The sequence below is a fragment of the Pieris napi genome, chromosome 23 (assembly GCF_905475465.1).
Source record: "Pieris napi chromosome 23, ilPieNapi1.2, whole genome shotgun sequence".
Taxonomy (NCBI): Eukaryota; Metazoa; Arthropoda; class Insecta; order Lepidoptera; family Pieridae; genus Pieris; species Pieris napi.
In genome coordinates, this window is record NC_062256.1 from 5,090,897 (window position 1) to 5,113,788 (window position 22,892).

At 41.1% G+C, this 22,892-nt stretch overlaps 3 protein-coding genes across 3 annotated transcripts in view; 1 reads left to right on the top strand and 2 right to left on the bottom strand.

Annotated features, from left to right (window-relative positions):
• LOC125061450 (zinc finger protein 43-like) overlaps positions 1-22,892 on the bottom strand; it is a 343,312-nt gene that overhangs the window by 85,515 nt on the left and 234,905 nt on the right. The gene's annotated exons all lie outside the window — the stretch shown is intronic.
• On the top strand, positions 3,530-7,005 carry LOC125061459. The gene is made up of 2 exons (XM_047666929.1): positions 3,530-3,948; positions 5,649-7,005. The coding sequence occupies exons 1-2, from the start codon at positions 3,647-3,649 to the stop codon at positions 6,511-6,513; spliced, it is 1,167 nt and encodes a 388-aa protein (XP_047522885.1). The 5' UTR covers positions 3,530-3,646; the 3' UTR covers positions 6,514-7,005.
• LOC125061463 lies at positions 4,156-6,729 on the bottom strand. Its single transcript, XM_047666934.1, has 2 exons — positions 6,591-6,729; positions 4,156-5,281 (listed from the first exon to the last, which is right to left on the bottom strand). The coding sequence occupies exons 1-2, from the start codon at positions 6,727-6,729 to the stop codon at positions 4,398-4,400; spliced, it is 1,023 nt and encodes a 340-aa protein (XP_047522890.1). The 3' UTR covers positions 4,156-4,397.

Sequence of the window (22,892 nt, forward strand, 5' to 3'; positions counted from 1 at the left end):
TATTTAGAAGTCAACAAATGTAAGATAAATCTCCCTCTGCCATTCTGATGCCTGTTCGAGAATGATACGAAGAGTATTGATTTGGTCAGTATTAGACCGTTATTAGACCGGAAGCCAGCTTGTTCTATGTGAAGGAGCATGCATTGGCTAAGATCACCCTTTTTTGGGCACAGTTATAACAGGCCCCTGTTCCAGTCCTCCGGAAGCCTCTCGCTGGTCCAGATTTTGCGAATCAAAGGTGTCACCGTGTCGACGGTGGTAGCCAAGTCCGCTTTTAACATTTCTGCAGCTATTAAGTCAAGACCTGGTGCTTTTCCAGTCTTAAGACCCATGACTGCTCTCGCCACTTCATCCCGTTTAGGTGGTTCGACATCGATGTTATGTAGCCTGGGTGCAGGAGATGTGTCTTGCGGGGCACCAGGTGTGGACAATGCTGTGGGACGAAAGGTTTCCTTAAAGTGCTCACGCCAGCGTCGTAGTTGCCCTTCTGATGTTACGATAAGCTGACCATCTTTTGATTTTAGAGGCTTCTTACGCAGACTTCTTCTAACAGACTGCCGCAAGTGCAACGGGCAGTTAAATGTTAAGTACATGCCAATTATAGGACTTGAAAGTGAAGAGAACGTGACCTGTGAATGCGGTACAGTGAACAAAATAGTATCGTTGCGCATCAACGATCCGGAATACCTTAACAAAATTAGAAAAATAACCACAGAGCATGGAGCAAGATACGCTATGGCTGGTAACAAGAGGACCATCACAATCCGCGTTTACACCGCGGACACAAGGAAAATAATTATAGAAGAGTTAAGTAAACTTGAGGACGGCTCGGCTTCGTAGCACGCGTCCCCAAAGCCTAGCAGACCCATCAGACAAAGGTTGTGCTCAACACGAACATCTACGATGAGACGAATGGGGCATGCCTTAAAGAAATATGCATTGGTGTGAGACCGATCAAAATGAGAACAATTAAGGGTAACCTACAATTATTTATCATTGATCGTGCCCACACATACGATGAAATCGCCACGCTTATGAAGACAACAAAGCATGGGTACTTTGGAGCCTTCAGCATGAAACGCATGAAACCTCAAGAATACAAAGACGACCCCAGGAGAGTAGTACAATGTAAGAAATGTTTCCTCTTCACGCATGCGACATCGGCGTGTCACGGTGAGAAGAAACACCCCACCTTCATAATTCAAAACGAAGAAGGCATAGATATAGAAATATGCACAGCATGCAAAAAAACAGGCCATGGGGCCAACCAAGCCAAATGCGAAAAGTTCCAGAAGGCAGTGAACCGTCAACTGGCACAACACGAAGTAAAAGAAAGGAAAAAGAGAGATGCAGCAGAATGCAGATACGCAGCACTGAAATACCGACGGGAAAACGTTTCGTGTATGAACATAACCTCAACTTCACAATTTCCACCGCTGCCCAAACAAACGCCCCAATCACAATCACAGTAACAGCCAACAACGCAACTAAATGAACACACAAAAAACAAAAACAGCATGAAACCGCTAGAGCAAGAGATACAAACAACCATGAAACAAATATTACACCAGCTTCAGCTCCAACATGAAATCCTTACAGCTAATTATAATTATAAGTTAAATTATAATTAGCTGTAAGCTGACACACCCACAGGCCGAATACACCATCGACCTGGGGACATAATGTAACATAAGAACTAGGGAAGTAAACATCTTTCTATTCTATTGTCCCTATCATTGTTTTAAGTTTAGTTCGATTGGATTGGTCTTTTCGTGCAAATTCTCGATATCAGGGTATACTGCATTTATTAAATTTTCCAAATTATGGAGTATTTGGTCTAGAGATTCATCCAAAATAATGTCACTATATCCGCTTAAATTTGGTCCCCAAGTTTTAGCAGTTGTTTCCCACTCACTCATCACTCTTCTAAGGTTCTGTTCACGACCCCTATATGTGCTCTATGGCTCATCATGCATTCGTCCAACATAACTAATGAGATGTCTTGTAGTAATTTACCTAGAGGCCCGTTTTTGCGGATGTAGATTGTTGCTCAAGATTTACAGATAGCGGAAGTTTAAAAGTAGAATGAGCAGTTTTGCCACCTCTCAAGAGAGTTGCAGCAATTCCGGAGGAAGCAACTGCTATTGGTATTTTCCCTGATTCTCTGACCTTAGCAAGTATCAAATTAGCAAGAAACGTCTTTCCTGTTCCGCCTGGCGCATCGAAGAAAAATATTTTTCGTTTGTCATTTATATCAATTACATCATTCACGCTGTCGACTATAGTCTCAAAAGCATGTTTTTGATCTGGGACTAATTTTGGTAGGTTTTCATTGATGAAAGGGGTCAAATCATTTGTATTGTAGTGATGTGCCATTGTATCTGCAACATTGTTTTGTGTACGAACTGAAGAAGGTAATCCAAAATCACTTAGACTTTTGTCATTTAATTGCAACAATCTATTTTCTATTGGTATCAAACCTTTTTTATAAATATTCTCATTGTATGGTAACGCGAAGTCTTGATTTTCCTGTCTGATTCTGTGTCTAACATCTCCACACAAATCATCTTTGAAACTGTCCCACAATTTGAATGGCTCCGATGGCTGACAAAATAAAAGTACGACCACAAACAACTCTCTTAGTTGTATTGGACATTGCAAAAGCGATGCTTCTCGTAGAGTATTTTCCCAATGGTCATCGTTTTCTAGCAAACCTCTAGCACGGCAAGCAGCTTGATAGGTCTCTTTGAGAACTCCGTCCACAGTTTTCAAGTGCTGGAATGAAGTTGGACCGCGTACGTGATGCATCAACATCCTAAGATAAAAACACTCAGATTGAGAAGGATGAACACCATAGACTCTTCCTAAAGCTGCATCGTTTTTTATTCCTTGATGGCCAACTACGTTCTCACCACGCTTCCTTCTTGTAAACTTATTATTGGCCAATGTGAAATATTGCGGGACTTCGTGGTATAGCAGTGTCTTTGCGAATTCATCTTCAATTACAGAGCTCAAAGAAAGCAAGCAAAGTTGTTTTGCGTGGATTTCGGGCCACTTGTTCAGCCGTTTCTGCGGTGAAATACACCCTTTGCCCATTTTCTAAGTGGACAGCTAACTGTAAGACTGTAGGATGGCGCTCGTGGATCGGGAATTCGAATATTCGCCAAGCAGCTTCAGATGCACTGATGTAACGGCCATTCCCGTAGTTTTCCACTTCATCATTTGGGTTTCTGACGCCAAATGTAGCTTGGTCCGATCCCGTATCTGTAAATCTATATATATATGTAAAGAGAATGATCTCTTTAATTTGAATATTCGCGCGCACTGTTAGTTCGTGAGTGAGCTGCGTCGTGTCACGTCAAGCTAGCTGACATTGTCAAAGATGTAAAGGACAAATATGCTGAGATTGTTGAATTGTATTTTAATCTTATTTGTTAATTAATTTAATACTTAGTTAAGCTATATGCATCGAGAGGTGATAACAATGAACTTTTATTGTCGTTTCTTTACTTACAGGTAAGATTGTGTTAGGGTGCTTACATAAAGAAACAGGTTTCCGGTACAGACAAATCTGTACGGGTCGGTACCGATCGGTACAGTGTTGACTCGCATAAAGAAACAGGTGAATCTGTCCTTAGTGACAATCATGGCCTCCAGTTCGTCGGACGAAGATTTTTTACTTTTAGAAAGTACTTACGTCAAATATAGAAAGAGAAGAACAGTTAGTCTATCTGATATTAACAGAAAAAGAACTAAATATGGAACATATTATCATTTATTCTTAAAAGATATAAAGGACGATGAAAAGGAGTTTTATGATTATACAAGGATGACTCAAGAAACATTTTACTACATATTAAATTTAATCGAACATCGCTTAATTAAGAAATGGTGTAACTGGCATGTTCAACCAATTTCACCTGAAGAAAGACTCGTTATCACTATTAGGTAAGTAATGAATAATATTTATTAGTATAAAAATATGCGTAATATAGGTACTGGGTGGTATAATTTCAAAATGAAATGTCTTCTATACCGCTTATAATCGGGGTGTCCACAGCCAATGTTCAAAAAAATTCCTTGACCTTTATTCATTCAGTAGGCTAGTATGTTTTATTTGTAAGTAGTTTTAATCACAGTGAAAAATATCCGAAATACAATTTCAATTAAGTGAATGTTATTTATTAGCCAAAATCAGCGAGAGGCAAAACATACAGTACGTTACATGACTTACATGTCAACTTCAAATTAAATTAATAATAAGTACTTAATTATAATTAAAGTAAAACTCCAAATGGGTAATTTAAAGCAAACAAACTTATTAAAAATGCTGTGTTTAAGTTATAGCTATAGACCTTGGTTTTGGCACCCCATGGGCCAAAATCAAATTGAAGATTTCACAATAATTGGTATCTGCTATAAAATTCGGCAAGAGATTGTTCATTCTGAGTAGATTCATTATTTTCTTCTGTAGATACTCGGTGGCTATTAGATTGATTGCATTCGTCTGCAGCTAGTCGGTTGCAGGTGGATTCTTCATATTCTTCTGTGGCTAATTGGTTGCTTATAACAGCAATATTGTCACTCGAAGTTTGTGGAAGAGTTATTTCGTTGCAGGTCTCTGGAGTACTATTACGGGAAACATTACTTAAATGAGAGTAGTTTGACATCGAACTAGGGTTACCATATTGCAAAGATTGGTACGCGAACTCGTCGACGACGCTTTGAATGCGGTTTCTAAAAGAAAGTAGCATGTGCTGTGGAATTTTTTCAATGTGTGGTATGAGGCTTTTAAAAAATAAAATATGTTCGTTGTCTGCATCTGTTGTTCTATTCTGTCGGGATTTTTCCTTATCTTGTAAAAATTTAAGTTTTTGATGCTCAATGTCCAATAATTTGTCATTGATTGTTCTCTTCGGCCTTTTCAAAGCGATTTTTGAAACAGGCATCGCAGGAGACACTGTTGGTTGGTCACTCGCATCATTATCTTCCATGTTGCTTGGTCCAGGTGAAAGAGAACAATCATGGTCATTTGTAGTTTGGGTGTATTCTGTTTCACTATCAAGGCTCACAGCACTATTTGAATGAGATCTTTGTCGCGTCAAACTTCCAGTGGTTAGCCGCGCCTTCACCATAGGTTTGAGAAAAAGTAAGGGTTTAAAATATGGCCATTTGGGATATACTGTAGTTGCCTCATCTCCAGAGCGAGAAGGTGAAATTTTTCCTAACTCTACCGCAAATTGATCCCTTAGATATCTCCATCTTTTTCTTATTTTACTTTCTGAAACAAAAAAGTACTGATATGTAAAAACTTTTTCCTACAGAGGTCAAATACAATTTTATTGTTGTAAATATCAAGGTAAATAAATTTAAAAATACTTATTTCTTTCCAGTTCAATCAATTTAAAAATAATTATTTATTTAAATCCCAATTATCAGGTTGGGTCTTATACATATAGAACCCTGGCAAGAAATAAGTATTTTTAAATTAATTTAACCCGATGTTTACAACAACAAAATTATATTTGACCTCTGACTGTCTCATAAAATAATGAGCAGAATCATCCCTCCCACGATTTAGCGTTAATTTTTGCTTTTTTTACATCCTGTATTCAGGGTGTAATAGTTAAATGTGTTTTTATTTTCAGATATCTTGCAACTGGAGAATCATTCAAATCGCTTTCAAAAAATTTTCGTATAGGAGTAACAACATTAACAAAAATTATAGAAGAGACGGTTCTAGCAATATGGGAGGAACTGTATACCATACATATGCCTACACCCACCAGAGATATATTTTATTCAATATCTAATGATTTCAATAATATTTGGAATTTCCCTCACGTCATAGGTTGTATAGACGGTAAACATGTGCGCGTAATGTGCCCAAAAAAATCTGGATCTATGTTTTACAACTATAAAAAATATTTTTCTGTGGTACTGCAAGCAGTAGCCGATGCCAATTATAAATTTGTAATGGTAGAAGTCGGGGGCTATGGTAAACAGAGTGATGGCGGTACCTTTAGAGCATCAGATTTGTATCAGTTTCTAAATGAAAGAGAATTAGATATTCCATCGCCCGCTTATTTGCCTAATACCCAAGTCTCTGTTCCTTACGTATTTTTAGCTGATGAAGCGTATCCTTTAAAAACATATTTAATGAAACCCTTTGGGGGACGTGATTTAACAGTGGACCAACAAAATTTTAATAGTCGCTTGTCCCGAGCGAGAAAAACAGTGGAATGTGCATTTGGTAGATTATACTCAAAGTGGCGTTTGTTATCTAAAAGCATCGAAACGGATATTCAACTAGCTGATAAGATCGTAAAAACTATGTGTTTGTTGCACAATATAATTATTGATAAAGAGGGTTTTGAGCGAAACTTGACTTCGGTAAATATTGTTAGACGAAGATGGCACAATCAAAGACTGAGTCCGCCTAGTAATGTTGCTACAAACGTCAGAAATAATTTTGTGCAATATTTCAAACATAATCACTTATTATATAATTAAATTGGGTAATACTTTATTATTAATATTTTATAACTACAAAATTAAAATAAATCGAACTGATCATTGAAAGTACTCACCATCCTGTTTCATTTCCAAACTGATCTCTTTCCAACACTTATCTGTAACATTTCTGTTGCTGTGGAACTTATGAGTTTTGTCCCATAAACATTGTTTATCAAACACTAAGGCTATCAAAACTTCGTTATCCAAATCCATTTTTAATATTATTAAACACACCCTACACCAGTAAATGCTTAAACCCGTATGGCACGGTCCAGGTAGTCGGCACCGACAAGTTACAACCTGTTTCTTTATAAGTGAGTGAATAGGATTATATTGAAATATTATACCTGCGCTGATCGGTACCGACCCGTACAGATTTGTCTGTACCGGAAACCTGTTTCTTTATGTAAGCACCCTTAGTCTTGTAAGGATTGTATCAGTGTGTAACCTACTCGATAAATAAAATTGCATTCTTTACTTACAGAGAAACAAATAGAAGTTTTATTTAGCCTCTTGCTTGCTATTGAAATACAGACTATTGTCTTATATATATATATTTAGCAACCAGAAGTGATAATTAAATAAAAAAAAACAATTCGAAATAACCTAAGAAGTGATTTAACCAAAAATTACTTTATTAAAGAACAAAACACGGTATATTCGAAATCACACTAAATCTACCTTAAAATTAATCTTATACAATCAAAACAACACGACTTTGGGTATTTTCAAAACAACCGTTAACCTTAAAACAATTACACAAAAACCACCGAATAAAAATAACACAGAACGAACTCACAGTATGCCGCCTCCAAAGCAACATCCTTTCTTGTTAACGTCCGAGCAACAACTGAGCCCGTGGTTTTTTTTTTTTTTTTTTGTAAGGAATCTCGCTGTTGGCCTTTGGGGCCTTTACAGCTCAGCTCGGGCTGGTTGGCGAGCGTAGCTCGGCCAGAATGGCGTTTTTCCCGCGACTAGCGCAAGGGCGTCTCCTGTGAGACTCTAACCTCGGCTTGGGCCGTCGCGGGGTGGTCAATCGCCTGAAGGTCAGGACGGAAGCTCACTGGAGTGAGCGAAGTGCGAAGTAGAGGTCCTCGCCTTCCCCGGTGAAGGCGGTTTTTAACCCTAATCTGTGTCTGAATACTTGATTGTTATTATTGGCCGCGCGGGCGGCTTTTAATTTAATGTGTTAGCTACGATAATTGGATCATCCGAATCCGTTAGTGTGTATGTGTACCTGGGCCTCCTAAGAGCCTTTTATGTCGGGAAGGGGTAATATGGTCGTAACTATTGCGGTGTGCCGGATTCCACAAATTGCCGCACAGACTTAAGGAGCAGGGCGTGCTCGGTTATTACCTCCACCTTGGTGGACGCAGTTTTAGCGGACTTAAAGGCCTCCGCGAATGCGACGAGTGCGTCTAAGTCTATAGCGTCTATTACGCTGAACGCAAGATTAAAAGCGTCGCGGACGCTGCCTGACTCCTCAGTTGCCTTCACGGGAGGGCTGAGGGCTTTAGTGGGAGGGCTCGCATTTAATGTGGGCCTCTCTTTAAAGATAGGGTTTGGCGCAGGGACCTGGGAAGGCGCTGCGGTTGCCGATTTTGATGGCAGAGGCGGGAAGGCTTCTGCCGTGAGTTGGGGAGGGCCCTCCGTAACGGAGGACTTGGCCCATGGACTAAATTCGGGAGGCGGGGCCGGCACGTATGAGGGCTTTGCTCCCGTGCCACGACGGGCCGCGTCGCGACCCACCATGCGCCTAGACGGCGGCTTATGCGCCTTGGGTGCTCTAGGACAACCGCGATAATTCGCAGGGTGCCCATGTTGCCCGCAAAGCACACATGCCGGCGGCTCAGCGCACGGAAGAGTACGCTTACAGTCCGATGTGCCATGGTCGCCTAGACACTTGACGCACCGCGCCCTTGCAAAGCAGTTACGGGCTGCGTGCCCGTAGAGTTGGCAGCGATGACACTGCCGTGTGAACGAATGTTTGAGGGGAGTTTCAACCCTCAACCCCGAGAGCTTACAACACTCCCGAAGGTTAAAAATCTTTTTCCCGCTCGGAGTAGGGTCTAAGACTACGAGTACCATATCGTACTCTTCTTTGGTGGTGCGGTTTAGCATACGGAATACATCCCTTACGGGGTATCCCTGCTCGGTCAGATCTGATTGGACGACCCCGGAGTCTATTTCCTTCGGGATGCCCTTAATGACTACCCTAAGGACGCGCTCCTCGGGTAAGGGGAAAGTGTGACCACCGATACCTTCGGAACGAAGGTGTGAGGTCAGAAACCGATGGTGCTCAGGTGTAGACACCTGTATGCACAAATTGTCCCTCAACGTTCGGGCTTTGTAACTAATCGACTTAGTGTCGAGAAGCTTGGAAAGGGTGGGCCATACGCCTTTGTCCCTAACATAAACGGGCGGAGGGGTTTTAATGCGATCCGCGGGGGCGGAGGGCGCAGGTTTGTCCGTTAACAACGAACTTAAATCCCTCTTCGGAGGGTTTATCGGCTGTGTAGGCCTTTTCGCGGGTGGGCCGCCGTTAGCCGAACGTTTTTTCTTACGTCCGACGGTTTGGAATCCGTCGGATTCCGAGGAAGATGATAAAACGGCTTCGTCAACCGTTTCCGCCGGAGCGGATTGGGCCGACATTGCCGACAATGGACGCGCAAGATTTTCCGCCTCCTCATCGCTTACGCTTTCCACTTCGGAGAGTGGTGAGCGCGAGCGCGAGCGAGGGCGGGATTGGTCGGGTGAGGTTTTATTATTATTAATTCGCGGTGCCTTCGCGGAGGCATTTTCCATCGTCCTAAACGGCGACGGGGACGGCGAGCGTGGTGAGTCCTCACATTGTGACTCGTAAAATTCCGTAATGATATCCGGATATCTATTTCTTAAAAAGTTTAAGAATAATCTTACATCTACGGGGGGTTGAGCCTCGGACGCCATCCTGTATGCGGGAAGCAAGACAGTTTGGCGGCGAGTGTGTACCTACGTCTAACGTGTGAGTACCTAAGCTGTGGTTTGCCCTAATATGTATGTGTCTCCGCTGGTGATAGCGGAGGTGAGGTTTGTCACAGACCTAACCAGCCCGCAGGAGTTTGGGTAAATAGAGCCCCTGCGGATGTGACAGGACCCGTCCAACAGTGGACCTGATTGAAGCCGGTTTCAAGAGAGTAGTTGGAGTTCCTACTCCCTAATAAGTGCCTACTAGGAGGCCCGGCTGCGCACAGGACTTGGAGGAAGCGGAGGGGCTGATTCGCGCCTTGAAAAAGGCACGGTGTATGCACCCCGGACAAAACACCCGCACAAGGCGTTAACCGTTCGATAACCGTTTGGCACCGTTAGGTGGCTATCGGACGGCCGCAGGTAAACCCGCGCTCATAAATTGCAGCCTTCAACACGATGTCCAATCACCGAAGACGCGAAGCGACCAATGAGAGGGCAGCGGGCAGCAAGGGCAGCAGTCGGACAGCGCGTGCGCACTGTACAGCGGCAAGCGGCGATGACTCACAGCGAGTGAGCGAGATGGCAGCAGGATGGCACGTTGGCAGGAGCAGACGTCCGCACAGGTCGGCAGTCGGGCGCAGAGTCAATCGAGCCCGTGGCACACTGAGGCCTTTCTTTTATAGAAGGCGGGTGGGGATCGAAACTACCTACTGCGATTTCTGCTTATAATATATATATTATATAATATATATATTATAACTAGTCACACGAGAAATTAATCGCAACATCAAATCTATGGACAATAATAAAGCACCGGGCTATGACTTAATAGACAAAAAGGTCCTCGAAGAATCACCATGCAAAGTGCAATCCTAAGAGCTGGATACTACCCAGACTTATGGAAGGTATCACAAGTGACTATGATCCACACACCTGGAAAACCGATTCACGAAATCACATCATATAGACCCATTAGCCTGCTGCCTATTATGTCCAAATTATTTGAGAAATCTCTACTACACAGCGAACGCTGAACATAATAAAATAAAAACCTATCATACCAGATCATCGTTTGGCTTTAGGCAAGAACATGCCACAATAGAACAAGTCCACAGAGGATGTAGAAAAATAAGAAACTCCCTCGAAAGGAGAGAATACTGCTCAACTGTATTTCTTGACGTACAACAAGCCTTTGACAGAGTGTGGCATAAGAGTCCTTTGTTTAAAATAAAATCCTTATGGCCACACACATTCTATTGGATCCTACAATCGTACTTGTCTAACAGAATATTTCAAGTTAAAGATTTTAGTACTCCGATTATCTTAGTTTGCTCTGCTCGGCCTTCACTTTCTCGAGCTCTGCGTTAAAGTAAGTCATCGACGCCTCGAGGGAAGATACGGCGTTACGAACCTCTAATATTTCAGGGTGAATTTTGTGCGTAAATAATAATTCGAATTCTTCTCGAATGATATCCCGTATGCTGCTGGGCGATGTGCCAGAGCAATTTTTTCCAGTACGAACCTTCGTGCGCTGTGTGACGAACTCCAGCTGAGGTGATTCCAGGGCAACGCTATTATTACTACGGACATATTTAGGGGTATTTGAATTATCGCCTCTCTTGCGTTCGCGACTATGACACTGCACGCAGATCCATTTCGATTTAAGCTCAACAGACATAGCATTGTACTCTGGCAGTGAATAGTTTATGCAAAAATGATGATATTCAGCCTTACAGCGTGAGCAATTTAATGAGGGAGTGTTTGCTAAACCTTTCAGACAGGCGTCACATTTCTTATAGTCGGCCATGGTTTATTTTCACCTTAAGTTTTATGTTGTTATTTATTATCTGAAGTGTTTGAAATCGTTACAAATTATAATTTATAAATTTTAAAAGATATTCTGAATTTTAAAGATTTCCTCAGGATCGAACTATGAACCTCAAGAGTGTTAACACTATATTTATCCGTTGCACCAGCGTAACTTGAGTACAGTGAAATTTGAGAAGTGATTAATATTGTCGATTATGAAATACACTCAAGATGTTTGCATCGCCGAAATTGCCATATATGGTTACGTTCGCATAGTTAAATTGACCAATCGTAGCGATTGGAGGACCGATGACTCACTGCACTGATGACAATCAATTTAACTTTCGTTTTATATAAAAAGAAGTATTTATTTAAACACTGCAGCACTTTAATGTTAATGGTTTATATACGTTATTGGGTCACATTTGCAGTTCCTGAGTTAATTATATCAGTACTTATATTGATGGGTCTTTGAAGAGTTACGTGTTTCCCGTCCATAGCCGCTATAACATGTGGGAAGTTCCATTTTATTTCAAATTCATTTGATACTGCTAGCCATTCTTTTTCTGTGGACGGTGTCTGCAAATAAAAAAAAACATTATTTTTACAGAGCAATCCTTCTCAACAACCAGGACCATCACAACAACCTACGCCATCGCCACAACAACCCGATCCATCCCCACAAGAACCCACGCCATCCCCACAAGAACCCACGCCATCCCCATAAGAACCATTGCCAACGCGAAAGAAAATACGAATGCACAAAATGATTCTCTTGACAATATATAGAAGGACACTTTTGCCATAATTGAGAAAAGTTCAACTTCCATAAATGATCGATGTGTAGCATTCGGTAATCATGTTGCACATGAATTAAAAATGCTCTAAATACTATTATTCACAAAGCGGACATGGGAAAATATCAGATGTATAGACCAGGATATTACACACAACCACCCACGTCAACCATAACTTCCGGTGAAAATCTGCAAAACACACAATATCTCCTGCTACTACTACAGAAATATCAGACTTTAATTTTGGTGACAGCTCCGTTATTTAAATATGAGGCAGATAAATAAATAATTTGATTGCTTAATTACCATGATTTTTATTTACCTTAACGTAATCACTGAGGGCGTTTATAATTGCATCACACGTTTCTGGAACTATAGTTGATATAGATTGTTTCGATACTCTAAAAATATATTAAATACTATTGCTATAGGAGTCTCCTGTTGACAAATATCTCAATGTTAGCAGCACTCTTTCGGATTCAGTTATTGCTTCTCTGTAGTTAGTGTCACTTTTTTGTATTTTTACAGACACTAAGGAGCACAAATATTCTATGTCTCCCGCACACATGCGTGTAAAATTTGAGACTGAATGGTCGATTGTTAGTTCCTTTAACAAACTGTAACCGTATTGGATTCGGTTTTGGTAGTGTAAGTGGTAAGTGCAAATGCACTCCCCAAAAATACATATGGTATATCAACTATTGAGCCTGTCAGTGGTCGACGTGCTGGTAAATTGAGGAAGTTGTTACGATTTTTTTCCCATAACACAGTGTTTCGAAAAATTCCCCCATCACTTATTCACCCTTGCCCTCCGATATCAGCAAACATAAATTGATAATTACTGTCCACTAATGCCATAAGCACAATACTAAAAGTTTTTTTTGTAATTAATATATTCTGAACTGGAATTGGGTGGACGTATCAAAACTATATGTTTCCTTCCAATCAATTGCACCGACAGCCCTAGGAAATCTGGACCTGAATCCTTTTTTGATTTCCAGCCACTCCTCTGTAGATGATGGCATCTGATGGATATTACAACATTAAAATAAAATAAAATTTTAATCTTAGTTTTAAACATGTGTTTCTCAGTAAGTGAATTATGTATGCAATTCTTATGAGAAATAAAGTTATTCTTAAACCAAAAAAAAATAAAAATAAAATATAACGTTTATTTTTTCAGACAGATGAGCCTAGCACACAGGGGGGATCAACTTTGTATGGGAGAAATAAAATACCTATTTGGGCAGTTATTGCCACTGTCAAGATATAAACATTCATGCTTAAATAAATTTTCTAATAGCAACATTGTCCTAGAACCTAGAAAACCAACATGGCGATTTTACATCAAGGTTGGTGTTGTCGCCTGTCGGTGTTGTTGTGGCCCGAAATTTTGTTTTTCCATGCTATTTCGTCATTTTCCCAAACTACGAACGTCGAGTTGAGTTTTTATTCCTCCGTTTATGTTTTGTGCCCGTTTTGAGATAGTGACTCTAGTGCTTCACAGTGAATACGAGATAGTGACTCTTGAAATCTGTGAAAATGTCGGCCGCTAAAGAAAACCGAAAAGAAGACAGTCGCGGGTGTTCGAAGTGTGGCAAATCCACGGCAAAGGAAAACGTTTCTTTGTTTCGTTTTCCAAATCCCGGAGTTCGGAATCTTTTGCGGTACGTACTAAACTAATTAACTTCTTAGTTAACATCACATCAAATCGATTGACAATATTTCAACCTATACCGCTATAGGTACGTCAACGTTGAAACTTTTTTTGCATTCCCCAAGAAAGCAGTCAACAACGTTTGGTCTTTGTTACAACTGTTAAATTGTCGTGGTTAAAATACAATGTAGTTCAAGTTCTAGTCGATGGAACCTACGCCTTGAATTTGACAAGAATAATTACGTGCTTCTTACTCCTTACCTTTGATATCTACTACAATTATGCCCGTTTATTTTCAGCTGCACCCTGTGGGCAAAATACCTTTTTCCCTCGGATGAACAGCACACTTCAATAGCTTTTCAAAAAAAGCTGTATGCTGAGCACAGGATGCTGTGCCAAAATCACTTCCACGAAGGTGATTTTACAGATGGCACTAAAAAATCATTGCTAAGAACTGCAGTTCCGCATGGGGTAAGTTGTGAACTTTATTCACCATTGTATTTAATTTAACTAAAATTTGTTATAATTTAAACATAGTGAGTAATAGTTTGAAGTATGTAGGCCTACCTACATAAACCTAAAAACATTACGATAGTAAATGAGGACTGTGACTTGATTTATTGTTGTAATTACAGATTGGACCTGTATTCATTCCTACGCTTACATTGCCTGAGAATCTGCAGCCAGGCCCTCAAGAACCTCAAGCAGGGCCATCAAAAAGAATCCCTTTGAGGGAGATTGGAAATTTCCAATCAACAACGGCTGTTCTTGAATCTGAGAAAATTGACAAAGAAAGCAAGACTTATAAAAAATGCTTGAAATATATGCACAGTGTTTGCCAACTGCGGAATCGAATAAAGAATATGAAACTCAAACTGCAATTAAATGCCCTCACAGAAAGCAACTCCTTACGAAAACTTTCAGAGAAAATCTCACCAACTTTAGCTCTTTTGCTCCAAGGGCAATTAAGAAATTATAATAAAAAAATCACTTTAAGGAGATGGACAAAAGAGGAAAAAATTGTAGCCTTGAGGCTATTTAAAAGATCACCAACTTGTTACCGCTTGTTGAGGAGATTATTTTATTTACCATCTCCAGGCACCCTAAAGGCTTTGCTGAACAGAGTGCCTTTTGCTGTAGGTATTACCCAGCCAGTACTGGAAGTACTCCAACAATTTTTAAAAACACAGCAGCGATCAGACAATAATTATATTCTTATGTTCGATGAAATATCATTAAAGAAACATTTTGATTATAACCCAAAGGAAGATGTCATTGATGGATACCAAGATCATGGGGCACAAGGAAGGTCCCACAATGTGGCATCCTATGCCCTAGTTTTTATGGTTGCTGGCATAAGGAAAACTGTAAAACAACCGATCGCACATTTCTTCTCAAGTGGCTTTTCAACAGCGGACAGGCTTGCAGTGCTTTTGAAAGAGGTATTAACTTTAAAAAAAAAATTTTTTTGTTACTATTCACCTTTAGAATGCCTTAAACTAATATGAAACAATATCTTTTGTTTCAGATCTTACAGCAATGTTTTGCATCAGGCATTAATATATCTGCCACTGTCTGTGACATGGATGGTGTAAATAGACGAGCACTGTCAATCTTGGGTGCAACTGTGGAGCGCCCATACATAACAGTGCATAACAAAGAGATTGTGACATTATTTGACACACCATATCTTGTCAAATGCTTTAGAAATCTTTTTTTTTAAATATGACATTGAGTGCACTACTAACATTTCATCTGAAGACAAGAAAGGAAAAGGTATGTTCACGTGACTGTTTAAACAAAAATATGATAAATTTTGTAACACTTAGGGCCTATTGCACGACCTGCTAAAAGCATTTAATTTTAAGATAATTCAAATGTTTCTATTAAAAATTAAAAGGCTCTTAAGCTGGTGGTGCAGTTAACACTTCCCTCTAGCATCCCCTTTAGTTTTACAATATTTTATTTATGCTTATCATCCAAGTACTTGCCTCAATTAAAAACTACTTTTTGTTAATTTACAGGTGTGGCCAAATGGTCAAAGATTTCTTTGAAATCGACAACAAAAACCCAAATTTTGTGTTCGCTCCTGCTTTGACAAAGGATCACCTAAACCCAAATGCAAAACAAAAAATGCGCGTCAAACTAGCTGCACAAGTTTTAAGCCACACAGTGGCAGCAGGACTTTATGCAAAGATAGCTGATGGTATGTAACAGTGTAGAAGAAATGTGTCATAAGATAGCTCATTAGTTCTATTACATTATTTATCAATTTTTATTTCGTATTTCCAGGCGCGCTCAGTACAGAAGCTGCTGTTACTGCAAATGTGATATCACATATGGACAAGCTTTTTGACGCGCTGAATAGCGACTCAGCAGACTTGCGGCGAGGAAAAATTTTCTCCACAAACTTGACAGCGAAAAGCCCACACTACAAATTATTTCGGAATATGAAATATTTTTCAAAACATTGAAATTTATGGGGTCTCTGCGAACACCCCCATCACAGGAAGGTTGGATTTGGACCATTAATGGCGTCGAGCGGCTGTTTAAGCAATTCGCTAACGAGGGTATAAAGAGCCTGGCCACAAGACGGTTACAGCAAGATCCATTAGAAAATTTGTTTGGCTGCATAAGGGGCAACTGTGGCTCAAATTACAACCCAACTGTGGGCCAGTTTGTGGCTGGCTTAAAAACATCAATTTTGAGCAGACTGGCACATATTGGGACCACAGGATGTAATTGTGAAACTGACAATAATGTCGTAATGAATTACTATGAGTCATTATTGTCAGTTTCACAACCCAGGAATTGTGCAGACATATTGGCATCAGAGTGCAGTGCATTTGCATTGTCGTCTTCAGTAGTACCACAAAATATTGAAGAGGGCAATGCAGAAATGCAAGCATGCGCATATGTCTGCGGATTTTTAATTAAAAAAATATGCAGTGTTAATAATTGTGAGACATGCAAGCATATTTTTGTATCCACAAATGTGGAAAAAGTCCACACATTAATAGAATATAAAGAATACAATGAGTTAAAAAAAAGTTTGCACTATGCAAATAAATCTATTATATCATGTGTTGAAAAGTGTGCGACATTAATAAATTCATTTTTTAAAGAAAATAGTCACAAACGTAATTTAAAAACAATTGCAAAGGAAATGGTGCTCCAAAATGTAAATTTTGATTGCATAAAAAAATGCGAACAACATGGCACACAAAATATTCACCACATCATGGAAAGTGTTTTCTCTATATGAGTGAAAAGATTTTGTATACTAAAAAACAGATTGTTTGCAGATGAAGCATCAGCATCTGCGCTCAAACGCAAGATGAAGATAATTATGCATAAATAATAATTATTTATGCATAATTATCTTTATTATTCCAAGTTTCAGTGTATATCCTGATGCTTCTCATTGTAAATACCGTTTCTTAAGTGTTTTCGTGGTACCGTTTTTTTAAAGTGGTTTACGTAAATTATTCATTTGTAGAGAAGAAACTTTTCATTTGAATTACCTAGGTAATTCGACCACGACTACGAACATTACAAAATTATGTTGATTTCGTGTCCAAATAATAATAAGGATCCATAAAAGTGAAATAAATAATAATTCAATGAGAAAACGTTTTTGTTTTATTTCAAGATCATTTGTTAAATATCTAGTGTTCTTTTGGATGCATAGGCCATTTCATTTGTAAGGAAACCCAAATGAATGGGAAAACTCAATCATTTGAGTTCCGAAATTAATAAATTTCTGGGGAACCTGGACCTGCCGGCAATTCAAATTTTTGCCGCCAGATATTCAAATATTGCCGCCACATGTAGTTTTGGGTGGGTTGATAATAGGTGGCGATACATTCGCGTATCTTAGAATCTGTTCCTAGTCGTCGTTCTTCCTTTAGGTAATTGTGTTCTGTGCTAGCACACGTGGAGAGAATACAGATAACACACAAACCCGAAATGATACAACACGACAGACAAGTCGTCCTCGATTAATTCAGAGGTGAAAGAAGCCGGAAAGTTTTTGAAGGAAGCTTTATGTACCTAGTGATTCTGTTTTGCGATTTTAAATCTAAAATGTAGTCTCAATTATTTTTACGATTAAGTTTAGTTGTCAATATACATTTACGAAGTAAAGACGTTTTTCTCTAAATGATCCGCCGGCACGATCCAAACTAGACCTTACGACCTCACCATATGGTCGACTTCGAGCCGCATAGAATTTCAACATTGCATCGAAGACCGGCTACCGGGAGAACAAAAGAACTGCATTCCTGAGCGATGACCGAGTGCCGGGTTGAAGCTTCGTGCAATTTTAAAGACAATTAGGTATATTCGCGCCGACGTATCAATATTTAAAAGTTTTAGTGTGAGGATTTCGACTGTTACGTGTGAAATATGGCCACGGAAACCGAAAGAGCAATCAGTATACTGGAAAATACAACCTTACTATTAAAGAAAACCCAGCTCAATTTATCAAAATGCCCCAAACAAAGAATGGCTTAAGTGGTCTGCTTAAAAGCTAGAATTAAAACGATTGAAGAATACTGGATGATCTTCAAAGAAGCCCATAAAAATTATTGACCTGTACCACTATATGATACAAGAAGATTTGTACTTGTGTATGTTAGGAGACTTGGAAGACATATTGGCGGCAGTCGAGTCTGGCAAAAGTAAACAATCGCCGCCAGAAGACCAACAAAATAAGAAAGTTCACCTCCCGGCTATACATTTACCTCTGTTTTCGGGCGAGTACGAACTATGACCTAGTTTTAAAGATTTGTTTTCATCACTCGTCCACAATTGCACGACACTAAGCGACGTCGCAAAACTTCATTACTTGGTGAAGCAGCGACTTTATTGAAGCACATTACATTATAATAATAATTTTATGCTGTTTTGCCTATTACGCCAGCGACAAAATCGCGAGCGAAGCGCATAGCGGCCCTCCTCACCACCTCGAGGGAAAAAAATAAAAACTAATTTTGGCCTGCTACTACTAATTGCCAAGTATAATTTACTAATTAGTCAACACGCACATTTATAATGAGTCTTATGCGATCACCAACACAAGCAAATGGTGGATCACAACCGGATTTATCAAAGTTTCAAAGTATGGAAACGGACTCCTATAACGTATCGTAAACGAAAACAACCACATAATATCACTCGGAAATAAAATCTCTCTGAAAAAAAAGTGAAATAAAAGGATTCTCATCAAGTATTCAGAAAGAACAAACTGAAATAAAAAACAAGTAAGTCAACTAGAGAAAAAGCTAATTTTGGGAGAAAATAAAATAAAATCTTTAGAAACCATAAATTTAAAACTGATGTTTAAGTCTCTCATGAGGCTACTACTCTAGCCGAACAGCTAAAAGATTTTAGCTTCATAGTGTCATTGGTCTTTTGGTATGACATACTTTTTCAAATTAATATCTCTGCAATCAACAGACACAGATCTCGGTAAATGCACAGAACTATTGAAAAGTGCTGCACTTTCTTGGAAGAATATAGAAATACAGGCTTCAGGAAGGAATTGGCTGAAGAACTGGAAATTGAACCTGTATTTAGAGCCACGACAAGAATTCGATATGTTAAACGTCAAGGTGGTGAAACTGCCCGCGATGAACCTGTAGCTTCTCCGGAAAATAAAATTGAGTTTGAATTTTTCAACTGTCTTTTGAAATTAATGTAGTGTACATTAATTTCAGTCAATGAAAGATTTGAACAGTTAAATGAGTACTCGGAATATTGGTATTTTTTGTACAATATAAAACAGATTTCGGAAAAACCTGACCTTGTCAAACTCTGTGGGGATCTCCAATTGAAATTAACTGTAGACTCTAAATCAGATACAGATGGGTGTATGTTGTGTGATGAACTCATAAGTCTGAAATCCTTTTTGCCTGATCAGAATGTGGCTACCCCTGTTTTCGATTGTTTGATTTGTTCCGATTTTATTTGACGACAGTTATTGCCGCACTTAACATCATTCAGTATGGATTTAATTCCAGACAACAAACAACCTACCGACGAGATGGCTCCCGACCAGAAGAAGGGTAAGCACAAGACCGGAAAAGGCGCTCAGGCTCGACGCAATGAAGCGTTTCGCAGAAAGAAGAACCAAGAAACTGATGCCGCCATTCAAGCCGGAATCTTTGCCCGACTGAAGATTAAGGATCCTACCTCCGTCCCCTCCATTCCTCTTGCAAGTGAGGTCCATCCAGTGATCACGCCGATTACCTTCAATGCGTTGCCGGCATATATCGATCGCACTTGGGACACCATGGAAGCAACAGGAACTAGACCATTTGGCACTCTCAACACGCTAGAAAATAAAAACATCTTTAAGAAAGGAATGCAGATACTTGCAGAAGTAAAACTCTGCTTTGCTCAGCGAGCTCATCAGGATAAACCAGATGAAGATCTTCCGTCCAGAAAGCTATATACCACTGAGGAGCTTAATGACTACAACAACATGGCCGAACAGCTGCCTTATCCTCTCGCAATCTACTTAGAATGCATTGGAAATACTGTTGATAGAAAACAAGTCATAACTCCCGTGCTTGCTGAAATTGACGGTGAATTTGCTGAAGCATCCGGTGCAATAACATACGCGCCAAGAAACCTACTGCCACTCCTGAGACTGTTAAGAGATGGTGTATGCCTTAATCAAGAAGTGCACACCATAGCTCAAGCGTTAAATGATTTGCTAGGAATAGAATGGGAGGAATTTGATGGGCTAGCCGTACCACCAGCGGCCCCGCCCAGAATGGTAAGACTCACGCGCTCTTCCTTCGACTTTTGGACTGAACCTGACGGTCAGAATTTCAAAATCAAGTGGACCGATCACGAGTACAGGATATTTGTCAAAATAGTCCAGTCAATGGCTTCACGACGAGGTTTTAACGTCACCACCGACCTCTCGCCAGGGACAGGATCTTTAGCACAGATTGTCCAGACTCCGAGTTGGAAAGTTTCCTCCTCAATGAATTGGTTCGCGATGACCGAGATCCCAGAGTACGACCAAAAGCTTGGAGCAGGATTCGCCTTCGCCAATTACTTAGGCAATGAAGTGCAAGAGTCCCGGTTTACCGGAAGTTACTCCACTGCTTACATCAGATGAGAAATCACTCCTAGAAGGGTGATGAATGCCATTCTGGCCACCCAAGAGTAGAATGAACTACTCATTGTCCCATGTATAAATATAGACGTTAAATTTATTACCATCTCGCAATAAAACAATGGACAGCTGTCTGCCATCCGTTTGTGCACACGAGCCTACATCATCCGATCCGATTTGTCTAAATCTTTATTATAAATAAAGATAAGAACAAACGCCGTACGAGGGAGCCGCCTGCACCAATACTACGCCGGCACTAAGGTAAGGAAAGTGCTGCGCCTATCCCGGCTTCCCACCAGCGGGTCTCACCGGGGGATGCGCATGCGCGGACCGAACTAAGGTGTCCAGGCTGTGCCTGGCAGACTCTCAGCTCCCATGGAGCGAAAATTCCGTCGCGACGAGTCTGGCCCGCGCGCCAAAGAACGCTCCCGCTCGCGCGGTGGAGCCGCGCCGCCGCCGCCGTCGTCATCCAAAAATACATCCGCGTCGCGTATGGCAGACCGGCCCAGGAGTGGCTCTCGCTCGCGTAGCGATCGAGCCCCGGGACCGGGAGCCGAAGACAGTGGAATTAAAAACATTTCGTGTGAACAGCTCTCGTCGCGGTATACGGCTGACGTATACCCCGTCGCAGCGGCCCCCCACAACCCCTCCCCCGCGGAGGAAATAACTGGCCAACGTAAAACATTGCGTACGACTTCGGGTGAAAGTGAAAGTTTAAGTGCCCACGGAGGCGATTTAAGGCCGCAGCTCTCGTCGCGGTATACGGACGACGAGAGCGCCCTTGTCACCACCACGCACCGACCTCAACCTCACCAAATAAATCCAGTGAGTAAAGACCTTTTTTATCAAGATGACAACCCTGCCCATGGGCGCGATCCCGAAGAGTTGATCGCGTACCTGGAAGGCGACCTGCGGCCTTTGCAGCCCGTATCCGCGCGGGCCGGGTATGAGATGGATGCGCTTTTTGTTGCGCAGACACTCATAGGCCGGTACGCAACGGACGGTCTCGCACGAGCGATGTGCGAATATCTCGCACAAACCCGCAGGCGCCTACTAGAGCAGGGTGTCCTAACATCACCTTTGTCAAGTGACGAACATAATGCGCTCGCCGAGGCGAGCATAATCTTTCCTTACGCCGCCCGCCGCCGCAGGACTTTTATGAGGACGCCGCCGGGACGGCGCCCAAGCGCGTCTGCGCACAGACGACGCCGCCAAATATCGAGTCACAACATACGATGCCGCGGCAACCGCAGGCACACTCGGCGCCGCTGTCTCAGAGAGACCCGCGTCGTCGTCGCCTGGCGGATGCGCCCATGGGCATGACGCCTACCATGGCGCCCCCCGCACCCCATCAAGTGACGGCTCAAACAAAGCCGCAGGACACGGCGGACACGAATATATTGACGACCGCCTCGCCCATGGGCATGACGCCCACCACGGTGCCCCCCGCACCCCCACTTGCGACGGCTCAATCAACGCCTCAAGACGCGGCGATTTCGTACGCCGCGACGACTGCTTCGCCGGCAGTTGTGTGATGAACTCATAAGTCTGAAATCTTTTTTGCCTGAATGTCCCCTGATTTTGTTTTAAATTTAATCAAAGATCGCAACAAACAAGAACTGTATCCATTAGTGTTTTTTTTAAATAAATGGTAATTTCATTAAGTATATATTTTTCCTTTTTTCATATGGGTTTCAATTGCAGTTAGGGGGCGCCGTATAAATCTCCCCCATGGCGCTGGTAGGTCTCAAACCGGCACTGTTCTTAGGTCTAAAACTGTGGCGATGAAATTGGGGGCTTTAGATGTGAAAAAATAGTCGCAGAAAAACTTATAAATGATTTATTTTTTGAAGCAGAAATAGGAAACCTCACTCCCGACATTCCTATATTAACATGAGAGATATTTTGAAACAAAAACGCCTCTACTTCACCTCTAGTGAAGATGCCACTAGAATCGACTATTCTGGAAGAAATTTCTGCTGTTTCCTTAAAACTCGCTCCTTTAGAAGCATTGGTAGATGTCAAGTCACTT

Excerpts from the sequence above, each read along its gene's own strand:
- LOC125061459 (XM_047666929.1), top strand. The coding sequence starts at position 3,647 with ATGGCCTCCAGTTCGTCGGACGAAGATTTTTTACTTTTAGAAAGTACT. Across the intron at positions 3,949-5,648 it reads AGACTCGTTATCACTATTAG|ATATCTTGCAACTGGAGAAT; the intron begins GTAAGTAATGAA and ends TTTTATTTTCAG.
- LOC125061463 (XM_047666934.1), bottom strand. The coding sequence starts at position 6,729 with ATGGATTTGGATAACGAAGTTTTGATAGCCTTAGTGTTTGATAAACAA. Across the intron at positions 5,282-6,590 it reads TTTGGAAATGAAACAGGATG|AAAGTAAAATAAGAAAAAGA; the intron begins GTGAGTACTTTC and ends TTTTTGTTTCAG.